At 45.6% G+C, this 25,623-nt stretch overlaps 1 protein-coding gene and 1 long non-coding RNA gene across 4 annotated transcripts in view; both read right to left on the reverse strand.

Moving 5' to 3' along the window:
- Nucleotides 1–1,094: 1,094 nt before the first annotated feature.
- tle3a (TLE family member 3, transcriptional corepressor a) overlaps nucleotides 1,095–25,623 on the reverse strand; it is a 107,354-nt gene continuing 82,825 nt past the window's right edge. For both annotated transcript variants that reach the window (XM_052481085.1, XM_052481084.1), the window contains 10 exons: nucleotides 21,027–21,173; nucleotides 17,141–17,273; nucleotides 15,294–15,442; nucleotides 11,087–11,157; nucleotides 10,613–10,862; nucleotides 9,843–10,090; nucleotides 6,776–6,923; nucleotides 5,727–5,877; nucleotides 4,318–4,394; nucleotides 1,095–1,758 (listed from right to left, as the gene is read on the reverse strand). In XM_052481085.1, the coding sequence (XP_052337045.1) occupies nucleotides 1,651–1,758; nucleotides 4,318–4,394; nucleotides 5,727–5,877; nucleotides 6,776–6,923; nucleotides 9,843–10,090; nucleotides 10,613–10,862; nucleotides 11,087–11,157; nucleotides 15,294–15,442; nucleotides 17,141–17,273; nucleotides 21,027–21,173 (1,482 nt within the window). In that variant the 3' untranslated portion in view covers nucleotides 1,095–1,650. The remainder of the gene's footprint in view (nucleotides 1,759–4,317; nucleotides 4,395–5,726; nucleotides 5,878–6,775; nucleotides 6,924–9,842; nucleotides 10,091–10,612; nucleotides 10,863–11,086; nucleotides 11,158–15,293; nucleotides 15,443–17,140; nucleotides 17,274–21,026; nucleotides 21,174–25,623) is intronic.
- Nucleotides 21,186–24,625, reverse strand: LOC127912182 (uncharacterized). 2 transcript variants are annotated; one of them, XR_008081302.1, is made up of 5 exons: nucleotides 24,385–24,625; nucleotides 23,290–23,342; nucleotides 23,067–23,105; nucleotides 22,936–22,949; nucleotides 21,186–22,868 (listed from the first exon to the last, which is right to left on the reverse strand). It is a non-coding gene; the product is annotated as an uncharacterized LOC127912182 (long non-coding RNA). The 2 variants fall into 2 exon arrangements; XR_008081303.1 differs by lacking the exon at nucleotides 24,385–24,625 and adding an exon at nucleotides 24,162–24,206.

The following is a 25,623-nucleotide window of genomic DNA, read 5'->3' on the forward strand; positions in this document are numbered from 1 at the left end:
CTATGTACATTTGTAAACACATTTGACTAAACACAGGCTGCTTTTTCACGCTGAGTCAAACTGAACCTCGAACCTCTCTCCTCTGTACCCCTCTCTTGCCGCAGAGACACATAAAACAAATAGTGATTGAAAAACAATATTTTTCTTCTTCTCTCACTTCCTCTGGAGCTGCTTTAACTCGTTCCTTAGTCCTGACAAGGGAGGGCTGGCAGAGCCAACAGTCTGGTCACGTTTGGCCCAACTCAGCCCCGGCCCGGCCCTCCTACCCAGGTCAGCGAAGCGTCCCAGATAGCCGGGGGGCTGTGGGCCAGCAGACTCCAGAACGTCTGTCTGTGTGAGGGAGGATGGAGTCATCCAGTGTTCCTGAGCATGATGAGGTCCTCCACTCCACAATAATCCCATCTGAGGTCCTCCACTCCACCATAATCCCATTTGAGGTCCTCCACTCCACCAAAATCCCATCTGAGGTCCTCTACTCCACCATAATCCTATTTGAGGTCCTCCAATCCACCATAATCCTATCTGAGGTCCTCCACTCCACCAAAATCCCATCTGAGGTCCTCCACTCCACCAAAATCCCATCTGAGGTCCTCCACTCCACCATAATCCTATTTGAGGTCCTCCAATCCACCATAATCCCATCTGAGGTCCTCCAATCCACCATAATCCCATCTGAGGTCCTCCACTCCACCATAATCCCATCTGAGGTCCTCCACTCCACCATAATCCCATCTGAGGTCCTCCACTCCACCATAATCCCATCTGAGGTTCTCCAATCCACCATAATCCCATCTGAGGTTCTCCACTCCACCATAATCCCATCTGAGGTTCTCCAATCCACCATAATCCCATCTGAGGTCCTCCACTCCACCATAATCCCATCTGAGGTCCTCCACTCCACCATAATCCCATCTGAGGTCCTCCAATCCACCATAATCCCATTTGAGGTCCTCCACTCCACCATAATCCTATTTGAGGTCCTCCACTCCACCATAATCCCATCTGAGGTCCTCCACTCCACCATAATCCCATCTGAGGTCCTCCACTCCACCATAATCCTATTTGAGGTCCTCCACTCCACCATAATCCCATTTGAGGTCCTCCACTCCACCATAATCCCATCTGAGGTCCTCCACTCCACCATAATCCCATCTGAGGTCCTCCACTCCACCATAATCCCATTTGAGGTCCTCCACTCCACCACAATCCCATTTGAGGTCCTCCACTCCACCATAATCCCATCTGAGGTCCTCCACTCCACCATAATCCCATCTGAGGTCCTCCACTCCACCATAATCCCATCTGAGGTCCTCCACTCCACCATAATCCCATCTGAGGTCCTCTACTCCACCATAATCCCATCTGAGGTCCTCTACTCCACCATAATCCCATCTGAGGTCCTCCAATCCACCATAATCCCATCTGAGGTCCTCCACTCCACCATAATCCCATCTGAGGTCCTCTACTCCACCATAATCCCATCTGAGGTCCTCTACTCCACCATAATCCCATCTGAGGTCCTCCACTCCACCATAATCCCATCTGAGGTCCTCCACTCCACCATAATCCCATCTGAGGTCCTCCACTCCACCATAATCCCATCTGAGGTCCTCCACTCCACCATAATCCCATCTGTCCGTGCGTCTGTCTCTAGTAGATGACCTCGTAGACAGTAGCCTTCTTGTCCCCGGAGCCTGTGATGATGTACTTGTCGTCTGCTGAGATGTCACAGCTCAGGACTGACGAAGACTCCTTCGACTGTATGGGGGGGGGGATACAATACAACACATATTTAGTCACTTTCACTCTCTCAAACCAACGTTTAAAGTGGACAGCAGACCACAATGCTATATGTCGTGACTTAGATTTGACAGATGTCTAGAACTATTTCACACTCTCCCAAGCCTTATGTGTGTTTCAATACATGTAAACTGTTTCCATTGGGGAAAAAGGACGGCTGACTAAACCCAGCCAGGGTTCATCTTTAGAACTGTTGGATTCTGGGTGAAACTTGGAAAAGTGTTATACTCAGAAGCATTGTATATAAAGGAGTGATAGAGACTGGTTGGTACATCAGTAATACTATAGTATCTGAGGGGAGATAGAGACTGGTTGGTACATCAGTAATACTATAGTATCTGAGGGGTGATAGAGACTGGTTGGTACATCAGTAATACTATAGTATCTGAGGGGTGATAGAGACTGGTTGGTACATCAGTAATACTATAGTATCTGAGGGGTGATAGAGACTGGTTGGTACATCAGTAATACTATAGTATCTGAGGGGGGATAGAGACTGGTTGGTACATCAGTAATACTATAGTATCTGAGGGGTGATAGAGACTGGTTGGTACATCAGTAATACTATAGTATCTGAGGGGGGATAGAGACTGGTTGGTACATCAGTAATACTATAGTATCTGAGGGGTGATAGAGACTGGTTGTAGTAATACTATAGTATCTGAGGGGAGATAGAGACTGGTTGTAGTAATACTATAGTATCTGAGGGGAGATAGAGACTGGTTGTAGTAATACTATAGTATCTGAGGGGAGATGGAGACTGGTTGTAGTAATACTATAGTATCTGAGGGGTGATAGAGACTGGTTGTAGTAATACTATAGTATCTGAGGGGAGATAGAGACTGGTTGTAGTAATACTATAGTATCTGAGGGGAGATGGAGACTGGTTGTAGTAATACTATAGTATCTGAGGGGTGATAGAGACTGGTTGGTACATCAGTAATACTATAGTATCTGAGGGGTGATAGAGACTGGTTGTAGTAATACTATAGTATCTGAGGGGAGATAGAGACTGGTTGTAGTAATACTATAGTATCTGAGGGGTGATAGAGACTGGTTGGTACATCAGTAATACTACAGTATCTGAGGGGTGATAGAGACTGGTTGGTACATCAGTAATACTATAGTATCTGAGGGGAGATAGAGACTGGTTGTAGTAATACTATAGTATCTGAGGGGAGATAGAGACTGGTTGGTACATCAGTAATACTATAGTATCTGAGGGGTGATAGAGACTGGTTGGTACATCAGTAATACTATAGTATCTGAGGGGAGATAGAGACTGGTTGTAGTAATACTATAGTATCTGAGGGGAGATAGAGACTGGTTGTAGTAATACTATAGTATCTGAGGGGTGACAGAGACTGGTTGGTACATCAGTAATACTATAGTATCTGAGGGGAGATAGAGACTGGTTGTAGTAATACTATAGTATCTGAGGGGAGATAGAGACTGGTTGTAGTAATACTATAGTATCTGAGGGGTGATAGAGACTGGTTGGTACATCAGTAATACTATAGTATCTGAGGGGAGATAGAGACTGGTTGTAGTAATACTATAGTATCTGAGGGGAGATAGAGACTGGTTGGTACATCAGTAATACTATAGTATCTGAGGGGAGATAGAGACTGGTTGTAGTAATACTATAGTATCTGAGGGGAGATAGAGATTGGTTGTAGTAATACTATAGTATCTGAGGGGTGATAGAGACTGGTTGGTACATCAGTAATACTATAGTATCTGAGGGGAGATAGAGACTGGTTGTAGTAATACTATAGTATCTGAGGGGAGATAGAGACTGGTTGTAGTAATACTATAGTATCTGAGGGGTGATAGAGACTGGTTGGTACATCAGTAATACTATAGTATCTGAGGGGAGATAGAGACTGGTTGTAGTAATACTATAGTATCTGAGGGGTGATAGAGACTGGTTGGTACATCAGTAATACTATAGTATCTGAGGGGTGATAGAGACTGGTTGGTACATCAGTAATACTATAGTATCTGAGGGGTGATAGAGACTGGTTGATACATCAGTAATACTATAGTATCTGAGGGGTGATAGAGACTGGTTGGTACATCAGAAATACTATAGTATCTGAGGGGTGATAGAGACTGGTTGGTACATCAGTAATACTATAGTATCTGAGGGGTGATAGAGACTGGTTGGTACATCAGAAATACTATAGTATCTGAGGGGTGATAGAGACTGGTTGGTACATCAGTAATACTATAGTATCTGAGGGGGGATAGAGACTGGTTGTAGTAATACTATAGTATCTGAGGGGTGATAGAGACTGGTTGGTACATCAGTAATACTATAGTATCTGAGGGGTGACAGAGACACACACACACACACACACACACACACACACACACACACACACACACACACACACACACACACACACACACACACACACACACACACACACACACACACACACACACACACACACACACACACACACACACACACCTTGTCCTGTGCTCTAGTGTATTGATCAGTATACGTACCTGGAATATACTGGCTCCATATGGAGTCCTCCAGGCATTCAGCAGGTTGTCCTTCCCTGTAGACACAAACCATTTACCTGGAGGGTGGAGGAGAGGAGGGAGAGGGAGAGGGAGAGGAGGGAGGGAGAGGGAGAGGAGGGAGTGAGGGAGGTAGAGACGGAGGGAGAGAGAGGAGGGAGGGAGGTAGAGACGGAGGGAGAGGGAGAGAGAGGAGGGAGGGAGGTAGAGACAGAGGGAGGGAGGGAGGGAGGGAGGGAGGGAGGGGAGGGAGGGAGGGAGGGAGGGAGGGAGGGAGGTAGAGACGGAGGGAGAAGGAGAGAGGGGTGAGGGAGGTAGAGATAGAGGGAGAGGGAGAAGGAGAGAGAGAGGGAGGTAGAGATGGAGGGAGAGGGAAAGAGAGAGGGAGAAGGAGAGAGAGGAGGGAGGGAGGTAGAGATGGAGGGAGAGGGAAAGAGAGAGGGAGAAGGAGAGAGAGGAGGGAGGGAGGTAGAGATGGAGGGAGAGGGAAAGAGAGAGGGAGAAGGAGAGAGAGGAGGGAGGGAGGTAGAGATGGAGGGAGAGGGAAAGAGAGAGGGAGAAGGAGAGAGAGGAGGGAGGGAGGTAGAGATGGAGGGAGAGGGAGAGAGAGAGGAGGGAGGGAGAGGAGGGAGGGAGAGGGGTGTGGGAGGTAGAGACGGAGGGAGAGGGAGAGAGAGAGGAGGGAGGGAGAGGGAAGAGAGAGGAGGGAGGTAGAGACGGAGGGAGAAGGAGAGAGAGGGGTGAGGGAGGTAGAGATAGAGGGAGAGGGAGAAGGAGAGAGAGAGGGAGGTAGAGATGGAGGGAGAGGGAAAGAGAGAGGGAGAAGGAGACAGAGAGGAGGGAGGGAGGTAGAGATGGAGGGAGAAGGAGAGAGGGGAGAGGGGGGAGGTAGAGAAGGAGAGAGAGGGGTGAGGGAGGTAGAGATGGAGGGAGAGGGAGAAGGAGAGAGAGAGGGAGGTAGAGAGAGGGAGAAGGAGAGAGAGGGGTGAGGGAGGTAGAGACGGAGGGAGAGAGAGGGGGAGGGAGAAGGAGAGAGGGGTGAGGGAGGTAGAGATGGAGGGAGAGAGAGGGGGAGGGAGGTAGAGATGGAGGGAGATCAGGAAATAGCAACTGATGGAACAGTCACACCTTCACAATGCAGATAACAAGGTGGATAAGGACTAAGTCAAGTCGCCCCCAACCCAACTGGACTGGTATGTTCTCCTCCATCGTCCTTTTCAGCAACGTACCAGCCACTATGTAACCAGGTCAGCCCAGTACAACTTGGCAAAGTAGTGTGTGTTTTCAGTCAGGGCCGTTTGTACTGTGGGTGTGTGTGTGTGTGTGTGTGTGTGTGTGTGTGTGTGTGTGTGTGTGTGTGTGTGTGTGTGTGTGTGTGTGTGTGTTCTTACCGCAGTTAGCGAACTTGAGGGAGAGGACACAGCTCTCGTGGAGATGTAGCTGGTATTTGTCAGGCTTGGTGTGGTGAAGGACCTCTACATTACTGCTCTCCATCCCTACAGCCAACCATTCTCCTGTCGGACAGTATCCTAGAGAGAAGATCTGGGGGGGACGACTGGTCTCTATTAATACATTCCCCTGTCAGACAGTATCCTAGAGAGAAGATCTGGAGGGGGGACGACTGGTCTCTATTAATACATTCCCCTGTCGGACAGTATCCTAGAGAGAAGATCTGGAGAGGGGGGGACTGGTCTCTATTAATACATTCCCCTGTCAGACAGTATCCTAGAGAGAAGATCTGGAGGGGGGGGGGACTGGTCTCTATTAATACATTCCCCTGTCGGACAGTATCCTAGAGAGAAGATCTGGAGGGGGGACTGGTCTCTATTAATACATTCCCTGTCGGACAGTATCCTAGAGAAGATCTGGAGGGGGGACTGGTCTCTATTAATACATTCCCTGTCGGACAGTATCCTAGAGAGAAGATCTGGAGGGGGGGGGGACTGGTCTCTATTAATACATTCCCCTGTCGGACAGTATCCTAGAGAGAAGATCTGGGGGGGACTGGTCAGTATTAATACCATCCCCTGTCGGACAGTATCCTAGAGAAGATCTGGAGGGGGACTGGTCTCTATTAATACATTTGGACTCTGAATATGCTGAGCTTTTTTAAAACATTTTATTTTTATTTTTACAAGGAGCACATGTATCGCCTAAGTTGAAAAATGTATAAACACACAAAGATATTTAGGACCACAATGAAAAAATATTTGAGTTAATAAATCTAGAATCCTTCATTTTTTCCTTGGCACACTGGTGCTCCTAAATGAAAGTTACAGCTCTCTGAATATTTAGACACAAATGCACATAAAATGGTCACACTGTAGGGTTCTTGGTTTGAGGGTTTATAAGCCTTACTCAAAAGGCACAACGGCAGTAGGTAGACACTGGGATTTTGATACCAGTGTGTGTGTCTGTGTGTGTGTGTGAGAGAGCGTACCTGTGAGGTGAAGTCGTGCTGCTGTAGTTGTCGTCCCTCTCTCAGGTCCCAGGAGCGTACCGTGTTATCCAGACCTCCTGTCCACAGCTTGGTCCCATCGTGAGAGATATCTATACAGCTGGCCCCGTCCGTATGGCCCTGGAACTGTCTGTGAGAAACCACAAATGTTTTTTATTTATACAAAGCACGTCCTTATAAACCATGTATGTACAGATTATGTCCTTACAGACCGTGTCCTAAACCCACTGGTAGTCTCATATGTCCTTACAGACCGTGTCCTAAACCCACTGGTAGTCTCATATGTCCTTACAGACCGTGTCCTAAACCCACTGGTAGTCTCATATGTCCTTACAGACCGTGTCCTAAACCCACTGGTAGTCTCATATGTCCTTACAGACCGTGTCCTAAACCCACTGGTAGTCTCATATGTCCTTACAGACCGTGTCCTAAACCCACTGGTAGTCTCATATGTCCTTACAGACCGTGTCCTAAACCCACTGGTAGTCTCATATGTCCTTACAGACCGTGTCTTTACCACTAAACACCTGCAGACACAACCACTGGTAGTCTCATATATCCTAGGGGTCATGCCGGTTTAGCCCACTAGGGGTCATGCCGGTTTAGCCCACTAGGGGTCATGCCGGTTTAGCCCACTAGGGGTCATGCCGGTTTAGCCCACTAGGGGTCATGCCGGTTTAGCCCACTAGGGGTCATGCCGGTTTAGCCCACTAGGGGTCATGCCGGTTTAGCCCACTAGGGGTCATGCCGGTTTAGCCCACTAGGGGTCATGCCGGTTTAGCCCACTAGGGGTCATACCGGTTTAGCCCACTAGGGGTCATACCGGTTTAGCCCACTAGGGTCATACCGGTTTAGCCCACTAGGTAACATACCGGTTTAGCCCACTAGGGGTCATACCGGTTTAGCCCACTAGGGGTCATACCGGTTTAGCCCACTAGGGGTCATACCGGTTTAGCCCACTAGGGAACATACCGGTTTAGCCCACTAGGGGTCATACCGGTTTAGCCCACTAGGGTCATACCGGTTTAGCCCACTAGGGTCATACCGGTTTAGCCCACTAGGGAACATACCGGTTTAGCCCACTAGGGGTCATACCGGTTTAGCCCACTAGGGGTCATGCCGGTTTAGCCCACTAGGGGTCATACCGGTTTAGCCCACTAGGGGTCATACCGGTTTAGCCCACTAGGGTCATACCGGTTTAGCCCACTAGGGAACATACCGGTTTAGCCCACTAGGGGTCATACCGGTTTAGCCCACTAGGGGTCATACCGGTTTAGCCTACTAGGGGTCATACCGGTTTAGCCCACTAGGGGTCATACCGGTTTAGCCCACTAGGGGTCATACCGGTTTAGCCCACTAGAGGTCATACCGGTTTAGCCCACTAGGGGTCATACCGGTTTAGCCCACTAGGGAACATCCCCTATCATTTCCTTGTAACCATCTCTACTTTGTTTGTTTATGTATTTCTGTGATTATTTAGTTAGTTAATAAATAAATGATTTAAGACAACTGATGTATGGATGACTCATAGTGAAGACTGGGTTCGTGCAGATAACCAACCATTTACCACGTTTGGAATGAGACTTAACATGAGGTAAAGAATAATTAATGAATTAGAAGACTAATTGATATTAAGATATTAAAATATCTGAAGTTATATTAGGAGAATTATAACTTTGTAATCTGAATATTTTCCTTGGTGCCCCGACTTCCTAGTTTAATTACATTTACATGATTAGTTTAATCACGTAATAATAATTACAGAGAATTGATTTGATAAAATAACAGTCTTCATTTTAATGATGCCATTTTAATGATGATTTCTCTCTGCAGGCGGTGCCAAAGCCTACTCTCCTTGATGTTATCATGATGATAGGTATCAGTCTGGTGTTCTCTGTAATGACCTCAGTGATCACTGTTTACCAGCCTGTGTTCGTAATGGCTGCTCAGTGAAACGACCTGTCCTGATTTGTCATAGACGCTTGCTAAAAAAAACGGTAAAATGGTATAGAATCAGCTTGATCCCCTCTGTCGAAGACGCTTTGACCTTCTTTTCTGATATTTTCAGTGGTAATTGTTAAGAAACACGCCCCCATAAAGAAAATGAGAATTAAAAAAAGGTTCAGCCCCTGGTTCGACTGTGACCTAAAGAACTGCATTTGGCGAAAGGCTCGGCACACGCATACTCAAGCTGACTGGCTATCGTTCAGGAAAATGAGAAATAAGTCAGGAGATCCGGAAGGCCAAAGTTAGTTACTTTAAGAAGCAGTTCTCTCTCTGTGGGTCTAACCCAAAGAAGTTCTGGAAAACGGTTAAAGACCCTCCTCCTCACAGCTGCCCATGTCCCTTAATGTTGATGATGTGGTTGTTACTAACAAGAAGCACATGGCTGAGCTCTTTAATCACCACAACTAGTTTTAATGACTACAACCTAAGTGTATGTAAACTAGTTTTAATGACTCCAACCTGAGTGGATGTAAACTAGTTTTAATGACTCCAACCTAAGTGTGTGTAAACTAGTTTTAATGACTCCAACCTGAGTGTATGTAAACTAGTTTTAATGACCCCAACCTAAGTGGATGTAAACTAGTTTTAATGACCCCAACCTAAGTGTATGTAAACTAGTTTTAATGACTCCTAACCCAGTGGATGTAAACTCCAACCTCAGTGTATGTAAACTAGTTTTAATGACTCCAACCTAAGTGTATGTAAACTAGTTTTAATGAGTCCAACCTAAGTGTATGTAAACTAGTTCTAATGACTCCTAACCTCAGTGTATGTAAACTTCAGACTTCAACTGTATCTGTATTCTAGTCATGAATAACTTATACAAAAAATAAATCTGTATTATGTGTGTATTGGTTTTCTTTATTGCTAGGTATTATTACTAGGTATTATTACTGCACTGTTGGAGCTAGAAACACAAACATTAAGTTGCACCTGCAAGAGTGTGTACGTGACCAATAAACGTTGAATTTAATGCGCTCAGAAACTCCCACATATCAGTAGAAGCCACAAACACATCCCCAGCCATCCCATCTTCTCCTACCTGACGAGAGTCTGGTTGTGCAGGTCCCAGACGGCGATGTTCCCATCACTGCAACAGGAGAAACAGACCTTGGCGTCTGGGGAGATGGCGAGGGCGTAGCAGGCCGGGGCGGAGGACGTCAGCTCAGCCTTGATACGAGGCGTCTGGGAGGCCAGATCCCAGATGGTTAAAGTACTGGCCTCTCCTCCTACGATCAGGGTACGACCGTCAGGGAGCAGCTTACAGGAACGGATGTAGTTATCCCTGTTCTGGTAGACAAGAGGAAACAGACTAATCAATACACAACACCACAGGTCAAGAAAGAAAGAAAGAAAGAAAGAAAGAAAGAAAGAAAGAAAGACAGAAAGACAGACAGAGACAGACAGACAGACAGACAGACAGAGACAAACAGACAGACAGAGACAAACAGACAGACAGAGACACAGAAACAGACAGACAGACAGACAGAAAGACAGACAGACAGACAGACAGACAGAAAGACAAACAGACAGACAGACAGACAGACAGACAGACAGACAGACAGACAGACAGACAGACAGACAGACAGACAGTATAATATTGTCCTCACCAGACAGTCTAGTTGAGAGACAGGACTCTTGCTGCCCGGCTGAATGATGTCCTAGATATTCCATAGTATTATATAGTATTATATAGTATAATATTGTCCTCACCAGACAGTCTAGTTGAGAGACAGGACTCTTGTTGACTGGCTGATGTCCTAGATATTCCATAGTATTATATAGTATTATATAGTATTATATTGTCCTCACCAGACAGTCTAGTTGAGAGACAGGACTCTTGCTGCCCGGCTGGCTGATGTCCCAGATCTTGACACAGCCCTTCCCTCCTGTATAGACGTGTCTGGTTGGGTTGGATATAGTGACGGCACACACCACCTCGCCGTGGCTCAGCGTGTTGATCTGACGGGCGTGCCGGGGAATCCCCGGGCCTATCAGGGCGTCCGGAGGGAACGGTACCGGCTGCATCTGGCCGTCCGCACTCACGTGGAAGGAGTAGGCTCTGGAAGATGAGACATAGGCTCTCGTTAGTATATGGTACTCAGAGAGACAGACAGACTAAGAGCAGAAACCAGAGTGTATATGGTACTCAGAGAGACAGACAGACTAAGAGCAGAACCCAGAGTGTACATGGTACTCAGAGAGACAGACAGACTAAGAGCAGAACCCAGAGTGTATATGGTACTCAGAGAGACAGACAGACTAAGAGCAGAACTCGGTACTCACGGTTTTCCTCCAGATATAGACGTGAGACTGGCTGGAAGACCCGGTCTCATGTGGGGATGAGGATCAAATCCCTGCAACAGAACAAACACAGGGACAACATACTAACATACATACTACGCAACATACTCTGTACATAACATACAGAGTAGCCTTGAAGAGAAGCAGGCCTCCCTCCATGGACAGCCTGGTGAAGTCAATGGTAGAAAGGAGATGGGTGGAAGCACCGTTTAAATCAGTAACGCCTCGCAAACACGTCAAAACCAATCAAATGCCCTGCTTGGGCGGAGCTCCAAAGGTGCCCACTCATATAATGTGTTCAAACAGAGACGGTGTAATGCCTTCATCAACAGGAAGTTGGGTATAGACCTCATCAACAGGAAGTTGGGTATAGACCTCATCAACAGGAAGTTGGGTATAGACCTCATCAACAGGATGTCGGGTATAGACCTCATCAACAGGATGTCGGGTATAGACCTCATCAACAGGATGTCGGGTATAGACCTCATCAACTGGATGTTGGGTATAGACCTCATCAACAGGACATCGGGTATAGACCTCATCAACAGGATGTTGGGTATAGGCCTCATCAGATGGATGTTGGGTATAGACCTCATCAACAGGATGTTGGGTATAGACCTCATCAGATGGATGTTGAGAATAGACCTCATCGGATGGAAGTTGGGTATAGACCTCATCAACTGGATGTTGGGTATAGACCTCATCAACAGGATGTTGGGTATAGACCTCATCAACAGGATGTCGGGTATAGACCTCATCAACAGGATGTCGGGTATAGACCTCATCAACAGGATGTCGGGTATAGACCTCATCAACAGGATGTCGGGTATAGACCTCATCAGATGGATGTCGGGTATAGACCTCATCAACAGGATGTCGGGTATAGACCTCATCAACAGGATGTCGGGTATAGACCTCATCAACAGGATGTCGGGTATAGACCTCATCAACAGGATGTCGGGTATAGACCTCATCAACAGGATGTAGGTTATAGACCTCATCAACAGGATGTTGGGTATAGACCTCATAAACAGGAAGTTGGGTATAGACCCCAACAGGATGTCGGGTATAGACCTCATCAACTGGATGTTGGGTATAGACCTCATCAACTGGATGTTGGGTATAGACCTCATCAGATGGATGTTGGGAATAGACCTCATCAGATGGATGTTGGGAATAGACCTCATCAGATGGATGTTGGGTATAGACCTCATCAACTGGATGTTGGGTATAGACCTCATCAACAGGAAGTTGGGTATAGACCCCAACAGGATGTTGGGTATAGACCTCATCAACTGGATGTTGGGTATAGACCTCATCAGATGGAAGTTGGGTATAGACCTCATCAGATGGAAGTTGGGTATAGACCTCATCAGATGGATGTTGGGTATAGACCTCATCAGATGGATGTTGGGTATAGACCTCATCAACAGGACGTCGGGTATAGACCTCATCAACAGGAAGTCGGGTATAGACCTCATCAACAGGATGTTGGGTATAGACCTCATCAAATGGATGTTGGGTATAGACCTCATCAACAGGATGTTGGGTATAGACCTCATCAACAGGATGTTGGGTATAGACCTCATCAACTGGATGTTGGGTATAGACCTCATCAACTGGATGTTGGCTATAGACCTCATCAGATGGATGTTGGGTATTGACCTCATCAGATGGAAGTTGGGTATAGACCTCATCAACAGGACGTTGGGTATAGACCTCATCAGATGGATGTTGGGTATTGACCTCATCAGATGGATGTTGGGTATTGACCTCATCAGATGGAAGTTGGGTATAGAACTCATCAACAGGACGTTGGGTATAGACCTCATCAGATGGATGTTGGGTGGGTATTGACCTCATCAGATGGAAGTTGGGTATAGACCTCAGATGGAAGTTGGGTATAGACCTCATCAGATGGAAGTTGGGTATAGACCTCATCAGATGGAAGTTGGGTATAGACCTCATCAGATGGAAGTTGGGTATAGACCTCATCAACAGGACGTTGGGTATAGACCTCATCAACAGGATGTTGGGTATAGACCTCATCAACTGGATGTTGGGTATAGACCTCATCAACTGGATGTTGGGTATAGACCTCATCAACAGGATGTTGGGTATAGACCTCATCAACAGGATGTTGGGTATAGACCTCATCAGATGGATGTTGGGTATAGATCTCATCAGATGGAAGTTGGGTATAGACCTCATCAACAGGATGTCGGGTATAGACCTCATAAACAGGATGTCGGGTATAGACCTCATCAACAGGAAGTCGGGTATAGACCTCATCAACAGGATGTCGGGTATAGACCTCATCAACAGGATGTAGGTTATAGACCTCATCAACAGGATGTTGGGTATAGACCTCATCAACTGGATGTTGGGTATAGACCTCATCAACTGGATGTTGGCTATAGACCTCATCAGATGGAAGTTGGGTATAGACCTCATCAACAGGACGTTGGGTATAGACCTCATCAACAGGACGTTGGCTATAGACCTCATCAGATGGATGTTGGGTATAGACCTCATCAGATGGATGTTGGGAATAGACCTCATCAACTGGATGTTGGGTATAGACCTCATCAACTGGATGTTGGGTATAGACCTCATCAGATGGATGTTGGGAATAGACCTCATCAGATGGATGTTGGGAATAGACCTCATCAGATGGATGTTGGGTATAGACCTCATCAGATGGATGTTGGGTATAGACCTCATCAACAGGACGTCGGGTATAGACCTCATCAACAGGAAGTCGGGTATAGACCTCATCAACAGGATGTTGGGTATAGACCTCATCAACAGGATGTTGGGTATAGACCTCATCAACTGGATGTTGGGTATAGACCTCATCAACTGGATGTTGGCTATAGACCTCATCAGATGGATGTTGGGTATTGACCTCATCAGATGGAAGTTGGGTATAGACCTCATCAACAGGACGTTGGGTATAGACCTCATCAGATGGATGTTGGGTATTGACCTCATCAGATGGAAGTTGGGTATAGACCTCATCAGATGGAAGTTGGGTATAGACCTCATCAGATGGAAGTTGGGTATAGACCTCATCAGATGGAAGTTGGGTATAGACCTCATCAGATGGAAGTTGGGTATAGACCTCATCAGATGGATGTTGGGTATTGACCTCATCAGATGGAAGTTGGGTATAGACCTCATCAACAGGACGTTGGGTATAGACCTCATCAGATGGATGTTGGGTATAGACCTCATCAGATGGAAGTTGGGTATAGACCTCATCAGATGGAAGTTGGGTATAGACCTCATCAGATGGAAGTTGGGTATAGACCTCATCAGATGGAAGTTGGGTATAGACCTCATCAACAGGATGTTGGGTATAGACCTCATCAACTGGATGTTGGGTATAGACCTCATCAACTGGATGTTGGGTATAGACCTCATCAACAGGATGTTGGGTATAGACCTCATCAACAGGATGTTGGGTATAGACCTCATCAGATGGAAGTTGGGTATAGACCTCATCAGATGGAAGTTGGGTATAGACCTCATCAACAGGATGTTGGGTATAGACCTCATCAGATGGAAGTTGGGTATAGACCTCATCAGATGGAAGTTGGGTATAGACCTCATCAACAGGACGTTGGGTATAGACCAACTTCTGGATAAATCATTTTTACTACAGGTTTTCTTCCATTTTCTGCAATAAGTCTGCATTTTCTGAACAAGTCTCCAAATATGTTCCTATCTGGTCGTAAAAACAGAACATAATTTTTTTCTACGGGCGTGTGGGTGGGAGGGCTGTTGAAAGGCAAGATCCAATAAAAATGTAGCTGCTGGAATCCAGCTGCTCACTCTTAACAGTTTTGGCTAAAAAAAAACAAAAAAATTCTCCACACCTCCAAAAAGGAGACGTGAAGACAACGTAATTTTGGGAGATTTTGAGCAACATGAGACGAAAAACACCTACAACAAAAAAACAAAAAAAAACTAAAAGATTCAACATCATAAGAACCTCTACGATGACTCACACAAACCCACACCGAGATAGATAGGGACGCTAGGGATCAGCGTCCGGGTAATCTCTGGTAGTGAAGTGAGCTGTATCATAGTCCTGTCACTGCTTCACTCCCTGGCTACGCTGATGCTCTTCCTCCACGACAATATCCGTCTCGGGCCTCCTCTTCGCGTGTGTAGTGTATCTCACCATGGGCGTTCGTCCGTACGCTGCAACGGCAGCGCTCATCTGAGGGGAGAGGTGCAGTCCTGCGTAGACACCAGGGCTGGTCAGACCTCCGTTCATCTCAGGATGATGACCCATCATAACGAAGGGAGGGTACAGGGGAGTCCTCAGAGCTGTTGGAGAGGAGGAGGATGAGGATGAGGATGAGGAGGAGGAGGATGAGGAGGATGAGGATGAGGAGGAGGATGAGGAGGAGGATGAGGAGGAGGATAATTACCATCATATTACTGTTGTTGTTGTTGATGACGTTATGAATATACAGTATGTTTGGTATTATATATTGTCATGTGTCACGATCATTCTTTCATCCAAAATGGTTGAACTCAACTATAGTTTTGACAAAATTCCCAGAAGTTCGTAAGACCCTGGACAATTAGACAAAGCCCCCAGTCTGCAATACGTTAGTTCTTTACTCAGAGAACGTTCTGAAGTTAAAAAATAAAACATTGAAAATGAACTGAAATGAAAATACTATTAAATACACCCCAGGTCTCAGCAGAGGACAGAGAGAGGTGGAACACATTACTAATAAATACACCCCAGGTCTCAGCAGAGGACAGAGAGGTGGAACACATTACTAATAAATACACCCCATGTCTCAGCAGAGGACAGAGAGAGGTGGAACACATTACTAATAAATACACCCCAGGTCTCAGCAGAGGACAGAGAGAGGTGGAACACATTACTAATAAATACACCCCAGGTCACAGCAGAGGACAGAGAAGTGGAACACATTACTAATAAATAGGTCTAATAAATACACCCCAGGTCTCAGCAGAGGACAGAGAGAGGTGAAACACATTACTAATAAATACACCCCAGGTCTCAGCAGAGGACAGAGAGAGGTGAAACACATTACTAATAAATACACCCCAGGTCTCAGCAGAGGACAGAGAGATGTGGAACACATTACTAATAAATACACCCCAGGTCTCAGCAGAGGACAGAGAGAGGTGGAACACATTACTAATAAATACACCCCAGGTCTCAGCAGAGGACAGAGAGAGGTGAAACACATTACTAATAAATACACCCCAGGTCACAGCAGAGGACAGAGAGAGGTGAAACACATTACTAATAAATACACCCCAGGTCTCAGCAGAGGACAGAGAGAGGTGAAACACATTACTAATAAATACACCCCAGGTCTCAGCAGAGGACAGAGAGAGGTGAAACACATTACTAATAAATACACCCCAGGTCACAGCAGAGGACAGAGAGAGGTGGAACACATTACTAATAAATACACCCCAGGTCACAGCAGAGGACAGAGAGATGTATTTTATTTAACCTTTATTTAACTAGGCAAGTCAGTTAATTAAGAACAAATTCTTATTTACAATTGACGTCCTACACCGGCCAAACCCGGACGACGCTGGGCCAATTGGGATCCGCTCTACGGGACTACCAATCACGGCCAGATGTGATACAGCCTGGAATTGAACCTGGAACTATAGTGACATCTCTTGCACTGAGATACAGTGCCTTAGACCGCTGCGCCACTCGGAAGCCAACAGAAGAAATATAATTGTGCCGGCCAAAGCCCTTGGCTTCCTGAGAGGCCTGATGCCTCGTGGGTGTGAGAGCAGCAGCACTAACACACAGGCTCCATGCCAAAACAAATAGGCACTATTGTCATGACATAAACCATACAGAAACAGAAGGAGAGAGAGACACAGAGGGAGCCACACACTCAGTCACAGTAGAGAGAGAGAGAGAGAGAGACACACAGAGGGAGCCACACACTCAGTCACAGTAGAGAGAGAGTTTGGGATGCAGGCAGAGATTGCCAGTGAGAATGCAGTACTAACCTAGAGCCTCCATGCCAGGGGGTTTGCCCAGGATGGGCCGCAGCCCAGGAGTGGTGGAGGTGCCTGGGGTGGGGGCGTCGCTACGAGGGGTGGGGGTGGTCGACTTCAGGCCTGGAATTGATGACTTGTCATTCTGCACAAGAGGAGAGAGAGAGGGGGAGGGACGGAGAGAGGAAGATGGAGGGAGAGGGATAGATAGAGAAATGGGGAGAGATTAACAAATGTGGGCCCGCCAACTGATTTGCAGTCACTCTTCAGTGGCTTTAACTGTCTGTTTCCCTGTCCTGTCTGTTTCCCTGTCCTGTCTGTTACCCTGTCCTGTCTGTTTCCCTGTCCTGTCTGTTTCCCTGTCCTGTCTGTTACCCTGTCCTGTCTGTTACCCTGTCCTGTCTGTTTCCCTGTCCTGTCTGTTTCCCAGTCCTGTCTGTTACCCTGTCCTGTCTGTTTCCCTGTCCTGTCTGTTTCCCAGTCCTGTCTGTTACCCAGTCCTGTCTGTTTCCCTGTCCTGTCTGTTACCCAGTCCTGTCTGTTACCCAGTCCTGTCTGTTTCCCTGTCCTGTCTGTTTCCCAGTCCTGTCTGTTTTTCCCAGTCCTGTCTGTTTTACCCAGTCCTGTCTGTTTCCCTGTCCTGTCTGTTTCCCTGTCCTGTTTGTTTCCCAGTCCTGTCTGTTTCCCCCTGTCCTGTCTGTTTCCCTGTCCTGTCTGTTTCCCAGTCCTGTCTGTTTCACCCAGTCCTGTCTGTTTCCCTGTCCTGTCTGTTTCCCTGTCCTGTCTGTTACCCAGTCCTGTCTGTGTCCCAGTCCTGTCTGTTTCACCCAGTCCTGTCTGTTTCCCAGTCCTGTCTGTTTCCCCCTGTCCTGTCTGTTTCCCTGTCCTGTCTGTTTCCCAGTCCTGTCTGTTTCCCCCTGTCCTGTCTGTTTCCCTGCCCTGTCTGTTTCCCTGTCCTGTCTGTTTCCCTGTCCTGTCTGTTTCACTGTCTGTTTCCCCTTGTCCTGTCTGTTTCCCAGTCCTGTCTGTTTCCCTGTCCTGTCTGTTTCCCTGTCCTGTCTGTTTCCCTGTCTGTTTCCCTGTCTGTTTCCCTGTCCTGTCTGTTTCCCTGTCCTGTCTGTTTCCCTGTCCAGTCTGTTTCCCTGTCCTGTCTGCTTCCCAGTCTGTTTCTCTGTCCTGTCTGTTTCCCAGTCCTGTCTGTTTCCCAGTCCTGTCTGTTTCCCAGTCCTGTCTGTTTCCCCCATTCCTGTCTGTTTCCCTGTCTGTTTCCCTGTCCTGTCTGTTTCCCAGTCCTGTCTGTTTCCCAGTCCTGACTGTTTCCCCCATTCATGTCTGTTTCCCATTCCTGTCTGTTTCCCTGTCCTGTCTGTTTCCCTGTCTGTTTCCCCCAGTCCTGTCTGTTTCCCCCATTCCTGTCTGTTTCCCAGTCCAGTCTGTTTCCCAGTCCAGTCTGTTTCCCAGTCCAGTCTGTTTCCCAGTCCAGTCTGTTTCCCAGTCCAGTCTGTTTCCCTGTCCTGTCTGTTTCCCTGTCCTGTCTGTTTCCCCCAGTCCTGTCTGTTTCCCAGTCCTGTCTGTTTCCCAGTCCTGTCTGTTTCCCAGTCCTGTCTGTTACCCTGTCCTGTCTGTTTCCCAGTCTGTTTCCCTGTCCTGTCTGTTACCCTGTCCTGTCTGTTTCCCTGTCCTGTCTGTTTCCCCCAGTCCTGTCTTTTTCCCTGTCTGTTTCCCCCTGTCCTGTCTGTTACCTTGTCCTGTCTGTTTCCCAGTCCTGTCTGTTACCCTGTCCTGTCTGTTACCCAGTCCTGTCTGTTTCCCAGTCCTGTCTGTTTCCCAGTCCCAGTCCTGTCTGTTACCCTGTCCTGTCTGTTACCCAGTCCTGTCTGTTTCCCAGTCCTGTCTGTTTCCCCCAGTCCTGTCTGTTTCCCCCAGTCCTGTCTGTTTCCCAGTCCTGTCTGTTACCCTGTCCTGTCTGTTTCCCAGTCTGTTTCCCTGTCCTGTGGTCCTTCTGTAGCTCAGTTGGTAGAGCATGCTGCTTGTAACGCCAGGGTAGTGGGTTCAATTCCCGGGACCACCCATACGTAGAATGTATGCACACATGACTGTAAGTCGCTTTGGATAAAAGCGTCTGCTAAATGGCATATATTATTATTATTATATATTATTATTATATCATATATTACTGTCTGTTTCCCAGTCCTGTCTGTTTCCCAGTGCTGTCTGTTTCCCAGTCCTGTCTGTTTCCCCCAGTCCTGTCTGTTTCCCAGTCCTGTCTGTTACCCAGTCCTGTCTGTTTCCCAGTCCTGTCTGTTTCCCCCAGTCCTGTCTGTTTCCCAGTCCTGTCTGTTACCCAGTCCTGTCTGTTTCCCAGTTCTGTCTGTTTCCCCCTGTCCTGTCTGTTTCCCAGTCCTGTCTGTTTCCCAGTGCTGTCTGTTTCCCAGTCCTGTCTGTTTCCCCCAGTCCTGTCTGTTTCCCAGTCCTGTCTGTTTCCCAGTCCTGTCTGTTACCCAGTCCTGTCTGTTTCCCAGTCCTGTCTGTTTCCCCCAGTCCTGTCTGTTTCCCCCAGTCCTGTCTGTTTCCCCCAGTCCTGTCTGTTTCCCTGTCCTGTCTATTTCCCAGTCCTGTCTGTTTCCCAGTCCTGTCTGTTTCCCCCTGTCCTGTCTGTTTCCCCCAGTCCTGTCTGTTTCCCCCAGTCCTGTCTGTTTCCCTGTCCTGTCTGTTACCCTGTCCTGTCTGTTACCCTGTCCTGTCTGTTTCCTAGTCCTGTCTGTTTCCCCCAGTCCTGTCTGTTTCCCCCTGTCCTGTCTGTTTCCCCCTGTCCTGTCTGTTTCCCCCAGTCCTGTCTGTTTCCTGTCCCCCAGTCCTGTCTGTTTCCCCCAGTCCTGTCTGTTTCCCAGTCCTGTCTGTTACCCAGTCCTGTCTGTTTCCCAGTCCTGTCTGTTTCCCCCAGTCCTGTCTGTTTCCCCCAGTCCTGTCTGTTTCCCAGTCCTGTCTGTTTCCCTGTCCTGTCTATTTCCCAGTCCTGTCCGTTTCCCAGTCCTGTCTGTTTCCCCCTGTCCTGTCTGTTTCCCCCAGTCCTGTCTATTTCCCCCAGTCCTGTCTGTTTCCCTGTCCTGTCTGTTACCCTGTCCTGTCTGTTACCCTGTCCTGTCTGTTTCCTAGTCCTGTCTGTTTCCCCCTGTCCTGTCTGTTTCCCAGTCCTGTCTGTTTCCCAGTCCTGTCTGTTTCCCAGTCCTGTCTGTTTCCCAGTCCTGTCTGTTTCCCCCAGTCCTGTCTGTTTCCCAGTCCTGTCTGTTTCCCAGTCCTGTCTGTTTCCCAGTCCTGTCTGTTTCCCCCAGTCCTGTCTGTTTCCCAGTCCTGTCTGTTTCCCCCAGTCCTGTCTGTTTCTCAGTCCTGTCTGTTTCCCTGTCCTGTCTATTTCCCAGTCCTGTCTGTTTCCCAGTCCTGTCTGTTTCCCCCTGTCCTGTCTGTTTCCCCCAGTCCTGTCTGTTTCCCTGTCCTGTCTGTTACCCTGTCCTGTCTGTTTCGTAGTCCTGTCTGTTTCCCCCGTCCTGTCTGTTTCCCCCATTCCTGTCTGTTTCCCCCATTCCTGTCTGTTTCCCTGTCCTGTCTGTTACCAGTAGATGACTGTACATCAGCCAGAGAGAGGAGAGGTAATATGTAGCGAGGCTCCTGTCTTCTAGTTGCTGTAGAATCAGATTCTCGGTCTCTAACAGCTCACTGGATTCAACTAACCCAACATGTTATACTTACATATTTATGCCCTGTGAACAGAGTATTTGGGATTTCTTAGTGTCTCGGTCAAACGTATGTTGGGAATTTGATTCCATTTGGGAAGCAGTTTAAATTAATCTCAATTAATTAATTATTTATTTATTTATTACTATTATTATTAGTTCCTTACATGGTTTTCCTTGTTCTTGGAGGAGGGCGTGCTACTGGACGACGCTACAGAGGCGGGGCTGGTGGGCGTGTCCTTCTGGGGGCGGGGCTTACCGATGCCATTCCCCTCGGGCGAGTGAGCGGGACTAGCCCGAGGGGTAGCGGGGTCCTGGAGTAAACAAACAAATAAACAAACAATCACTCTGAGGACACGCCTCAGTAACTATGGAAACACACTTACAGGACAAACCACGCCCACTAACATCCAGCAACCACACCCCTTATTGTACTAAGTCACTAAGACGTACCGGGGATACAGTAAAGTTGAAGTGGGAAGTTTACATACACCTTTCGCCAAATACATTTAAACTCATTTTTTCACAATTCCTGACATTTAATCCCAGTAAAAATCCCCTGTCTTAGGTCAGTTAGGATCACCACTTTATTTTAAGAATGTGAAATGTCAGAATAATAGCAGAGAGAATGATTTATTTCAGCTTTTATTTCTTTATTCACATTCCCAGTGGGTCAGAAGTTTACATACACTCAAATAGTATTTGGTAGCATTGCCTTTAAATTGTTTAACTTGGGTCAAACGTTTCAGGTAGCCTTCCACAAGCTTCCCACAATAAATTGGGTGAATTTTAGCCAAATCCTCCTGACAGAGCTGGTGTAACTGAATCAGGTTTGTGGGCCTCCTTGCTCGCACACACTTTTTCAGTTCTGCCCACAAATGATCTACAGGATTGAGGTCAGGGCTTTGTGATGGCCACTACATAACCTTGACTTTGATGTCCTTACGCCATTTTGCCACAACTTTGGAAGTATGCTTGGGGTCATTGTCCATTTGGAAGACCCATTTGTGACCAAGCTTTAACTTCCTGTCTGATGTCTTGAGATGTTGCTTCAATATATCCACAACATTTTCCTGCCTCATGATGCCATCTATTTTGTGAAGTGCACCATTCCCTCCTGCAGCAAAGCACCCCCACAACGTAATGTTGCCACCCCCGTGCTTCACGGTTGGGATGGTGTTCTTTGGCTTGCAAGCCTCCCCCTTTTTCCTCCAAACATAACGATGGTCATTATGGCCAAACGGTTCTATTTTTGTTTAATCAGACCAGAGGACATTTCTCCAAAAAGTACGATCTTTGTCCCCATGTGCAGTTGCAAACCGTAGTCTGGCTTTTTTATGGCGGTTTTGGAGCAGTGGCTTCTTCCTTGTTGAGCGGCTTTTCAGGTTATGTCGATATATGACTCATTTTACTGTGGATATAGATAATTTTGTACCTGTTTCCTCCAGCATCTTCACAAGGTCCTTTGCTGTTGTTCTGGCATTGATTTGCACTTTTCACACCAAAGTACGTTCATCTCTAGGAGACAGAACGCGTCTCCTTCCTGAGTGGTATGACGGCTGTGTAGTCCCATGGTGTTTATACTTGCGTACTATTGTTTGTATAGATGAACGTGGTACCTTGTTTGGATATTGCTCCCAAAGAAGAAACCAGACTTGTCGAGGTCTTGGCTGATTTCTTCGATTTTCCCATGATGTCAAGCAAAGAGTCACTGAGTTTGAAGGTAGGTCTTAAAATACATCCACAGGTACACCTCCAATTGACTCAGAGACTTAATTTGGCTAAACATCTGTAAACAAAGTCAAGTAAAGTAAACAGACAGAGTGCGGAGTATTACACCTGTATGTTGTTATTAGTATAGACTACTGAGAAATACACCTGTATGTTGTTATTAGTATAGACTACTGAGTATTACACCTGTAGTATTACACCTGTATGTTGTTATGAGTAGAGACTACTGAGTATTACACCTGTATGTTGTTATTAGTATAGACTACTGAGTATTACACCTGTATGTTGTTATGAGTAGAGACTACTGAGTATTACACCTGTAGTATTACACCTGTAGTATTACACCTGTATTAATACACCTGTATGTTGTTATTAGTATAGACTACTGAGTATTACACCTGTATGTTGTTATTAGTATAGACTACTGAGTATTACACCTGTATGTTGTTATTAGTATAGACTACTGAGTATTACACCTGTATGTTGTTATGAGTAGAGACTACTGAGTATTACACCTGTAGTATTACACCTGTATTAATACACCTGTATGTTGTTATTAGTATAGGCTACTGAGTATTACACCTGTATGTTGTTATTAGTAGAGACTACTGAGTATTACACCTGTATGTTGTAATTAGTATAGACTACTGAGTATTACACCTGTATGTTGTTATTAGTATAGACTACTGAGTATTACACCTGTATGTTGTTATGAGTAGAGACTACTGAGTATTACACCTGTAGTATTACACCTGTATTAATACACCTGTATGATGTTATTAGTATAGACTACTGAGTATTACACCTGTATGTTGTTATTAGTAGAGACTACTGAGTATTACACCTGTATGTTGTAATTAGTATAGACTACTGAGTATTACACCTGTATGTTGTTATTAGTAGAGACTACTGAGTATTACACCTGTATGTTGTTATTAGTATAGACTACTGAGTATTACACCTGTAGTAATACACCTGTAGTAATACACCTGTAGTATTACACCTGTGGTATTACACCTGTAGTTATACACCTGTAGTAATACACCTGTAGTAATACACCTGTAGTATTACACCTGTAGTATTACACCTGTAGTAATACACCTGTAGTAATACACCTGTAGTATTACACCTGTAGTAATACACCTGTAGTAATACACCTGTAGTATTACACCTGTAGTATTACACCTGTAGTAATACACCTGTAGTAATACACCTGTAGTATTACACCTGTAGTAATACACCTGTAGTAATACACCTGTAGTAATACACCTGTAGTAATACACCTGTAGTATTACACCTGTAGTATTACACCTGTAGTATTACACCTGTAGTAATACACCTGCAGTATTACACCTGTAGTATTACACCTGTAGTATTACACCTGTAGTATTACACCTGTAGTAATACACCTGTAGTAATACACCTGTAGTATTACACCTGTAGTAATACACCTGTAGTATTACACCTGTAGTAATACACCTGTAGTAATACACCTGTATGTTGTTATTAGTATAGACTACTGAGTATTACACCTGTATGTTGTTATTAGTATAGACTACTGAGTATTACACCTGTAGTATTACACCTGTATTAATACACCTGTATGTTGTTATTAGTATAGGCTACTGAGTATTACACCTGTATGTTGTTATTAGTAGAGACTACTGAGTATTACACCTGTATGTTGTTATTAGTATAGACTACTGAGTATTACACCTGTATGTTGTTATTAGTATAGACTACTGAGTATTACACCTGTATGTTGTTATGAGTAGAGACTACTGAGTATTACACCTGTAGTATTACACCTGTATTAATACACCTGTATGTTGTTATTAGTATAGACTACTGAGTATTACACCTGTATGTTGTTATTAGTAGAGACTACTGAGTATTACACCTGTATGTTGTTATTAGTATAGACTACTGAGTATTACACCTGTATGTTGTTATTAGTAGAGACTACTGAGTATTACACCTGTATGTTGTTATTAGTATAGACTACTGAGTATTACACCTGTAGTATTACACCTGTAGTATTACACCTGTAGTATTACACCTGTAGTAATACACCTGTAGTAATACACCTGTAGTAATACACCTGTAGTAATACACCTGTAGTATTACACCTGTAGTATTACACCTGTAGTATTACACCTGTAGTATTACACATGTAGTATTACACCTGTAGTAATACACCTGTAGTAATACACCTGTAGTAATACACCTGTAGTAATACACCTGTAGTATTACACCTGTAGTAATACACCTGTAGTAATACACCTGTAGTATTACACCTGTAGTAATACACCTGTAGTAATACACCTGTAGTAATACACCTGTAGTAATACACCTGTAGTATTACACCTGTAGTAATACACCTGTAGTAATACACCTGTAGTAATACACCTGTAGTATTACACCTGTAGTATTACACCTGTAGTAATACACCTGTAGTAATACACCTGTAGTATTACACCTGTAGTAATACACCTGTAGTATTACACCTGTAGTAATACACCTGTAGTAATACACCTGTAGTAATACACCTATAGTAATACACCTGTAGTATTACACCTGTAGTAATACACCTGTAGTAATACACCTGTAGTAATACACCTGTAGTAATACACCTGTAGTATTACACCTGTAGTATTACACCTGTAGTATTACACCTGTAGTAATACACCTGTAGTAATACACCTGTAGTAATACACCTGTAGTATTACACCTGTAGTATTACACCTGTAGTAATACACCTGTAGTATTACACCTGTAGTATTACACCTGTAGTAATACACCTGTAGTAATACACCTGTAGTATTACACCTGTAGTATTACACCTGTAGTAATACACCTGTAGTAATACACCTGTAGTAATACACCTGTAGTAATACACCTGTAGTATTACACCTGTAGTAATACACCTGTAGTAATACACCTGTAGTAATACACCTGTAGTATTACACCTGTAGTATTACACCTGTAGTAATACACCTGTAGTAATACACCTGTAGTAATACACCTGTAGTA

This window comes from Oncorhynchus keta, chromosome 26, assembly GCF_023373465.1.
Source record: "Oncorhynchus keta strain PuntledgeMale-10-30-2019 chromosome 26, Oket_V2, whole genome shotgun sequence".
Classification (NCBI taxonomy): domain Eukaryota; kingdom Metazoa; phylum Chordata; class Actinopteri; order Salmoniformes; family Salmonidae; genus Oncorhynchus; species Oncorhynchus keta.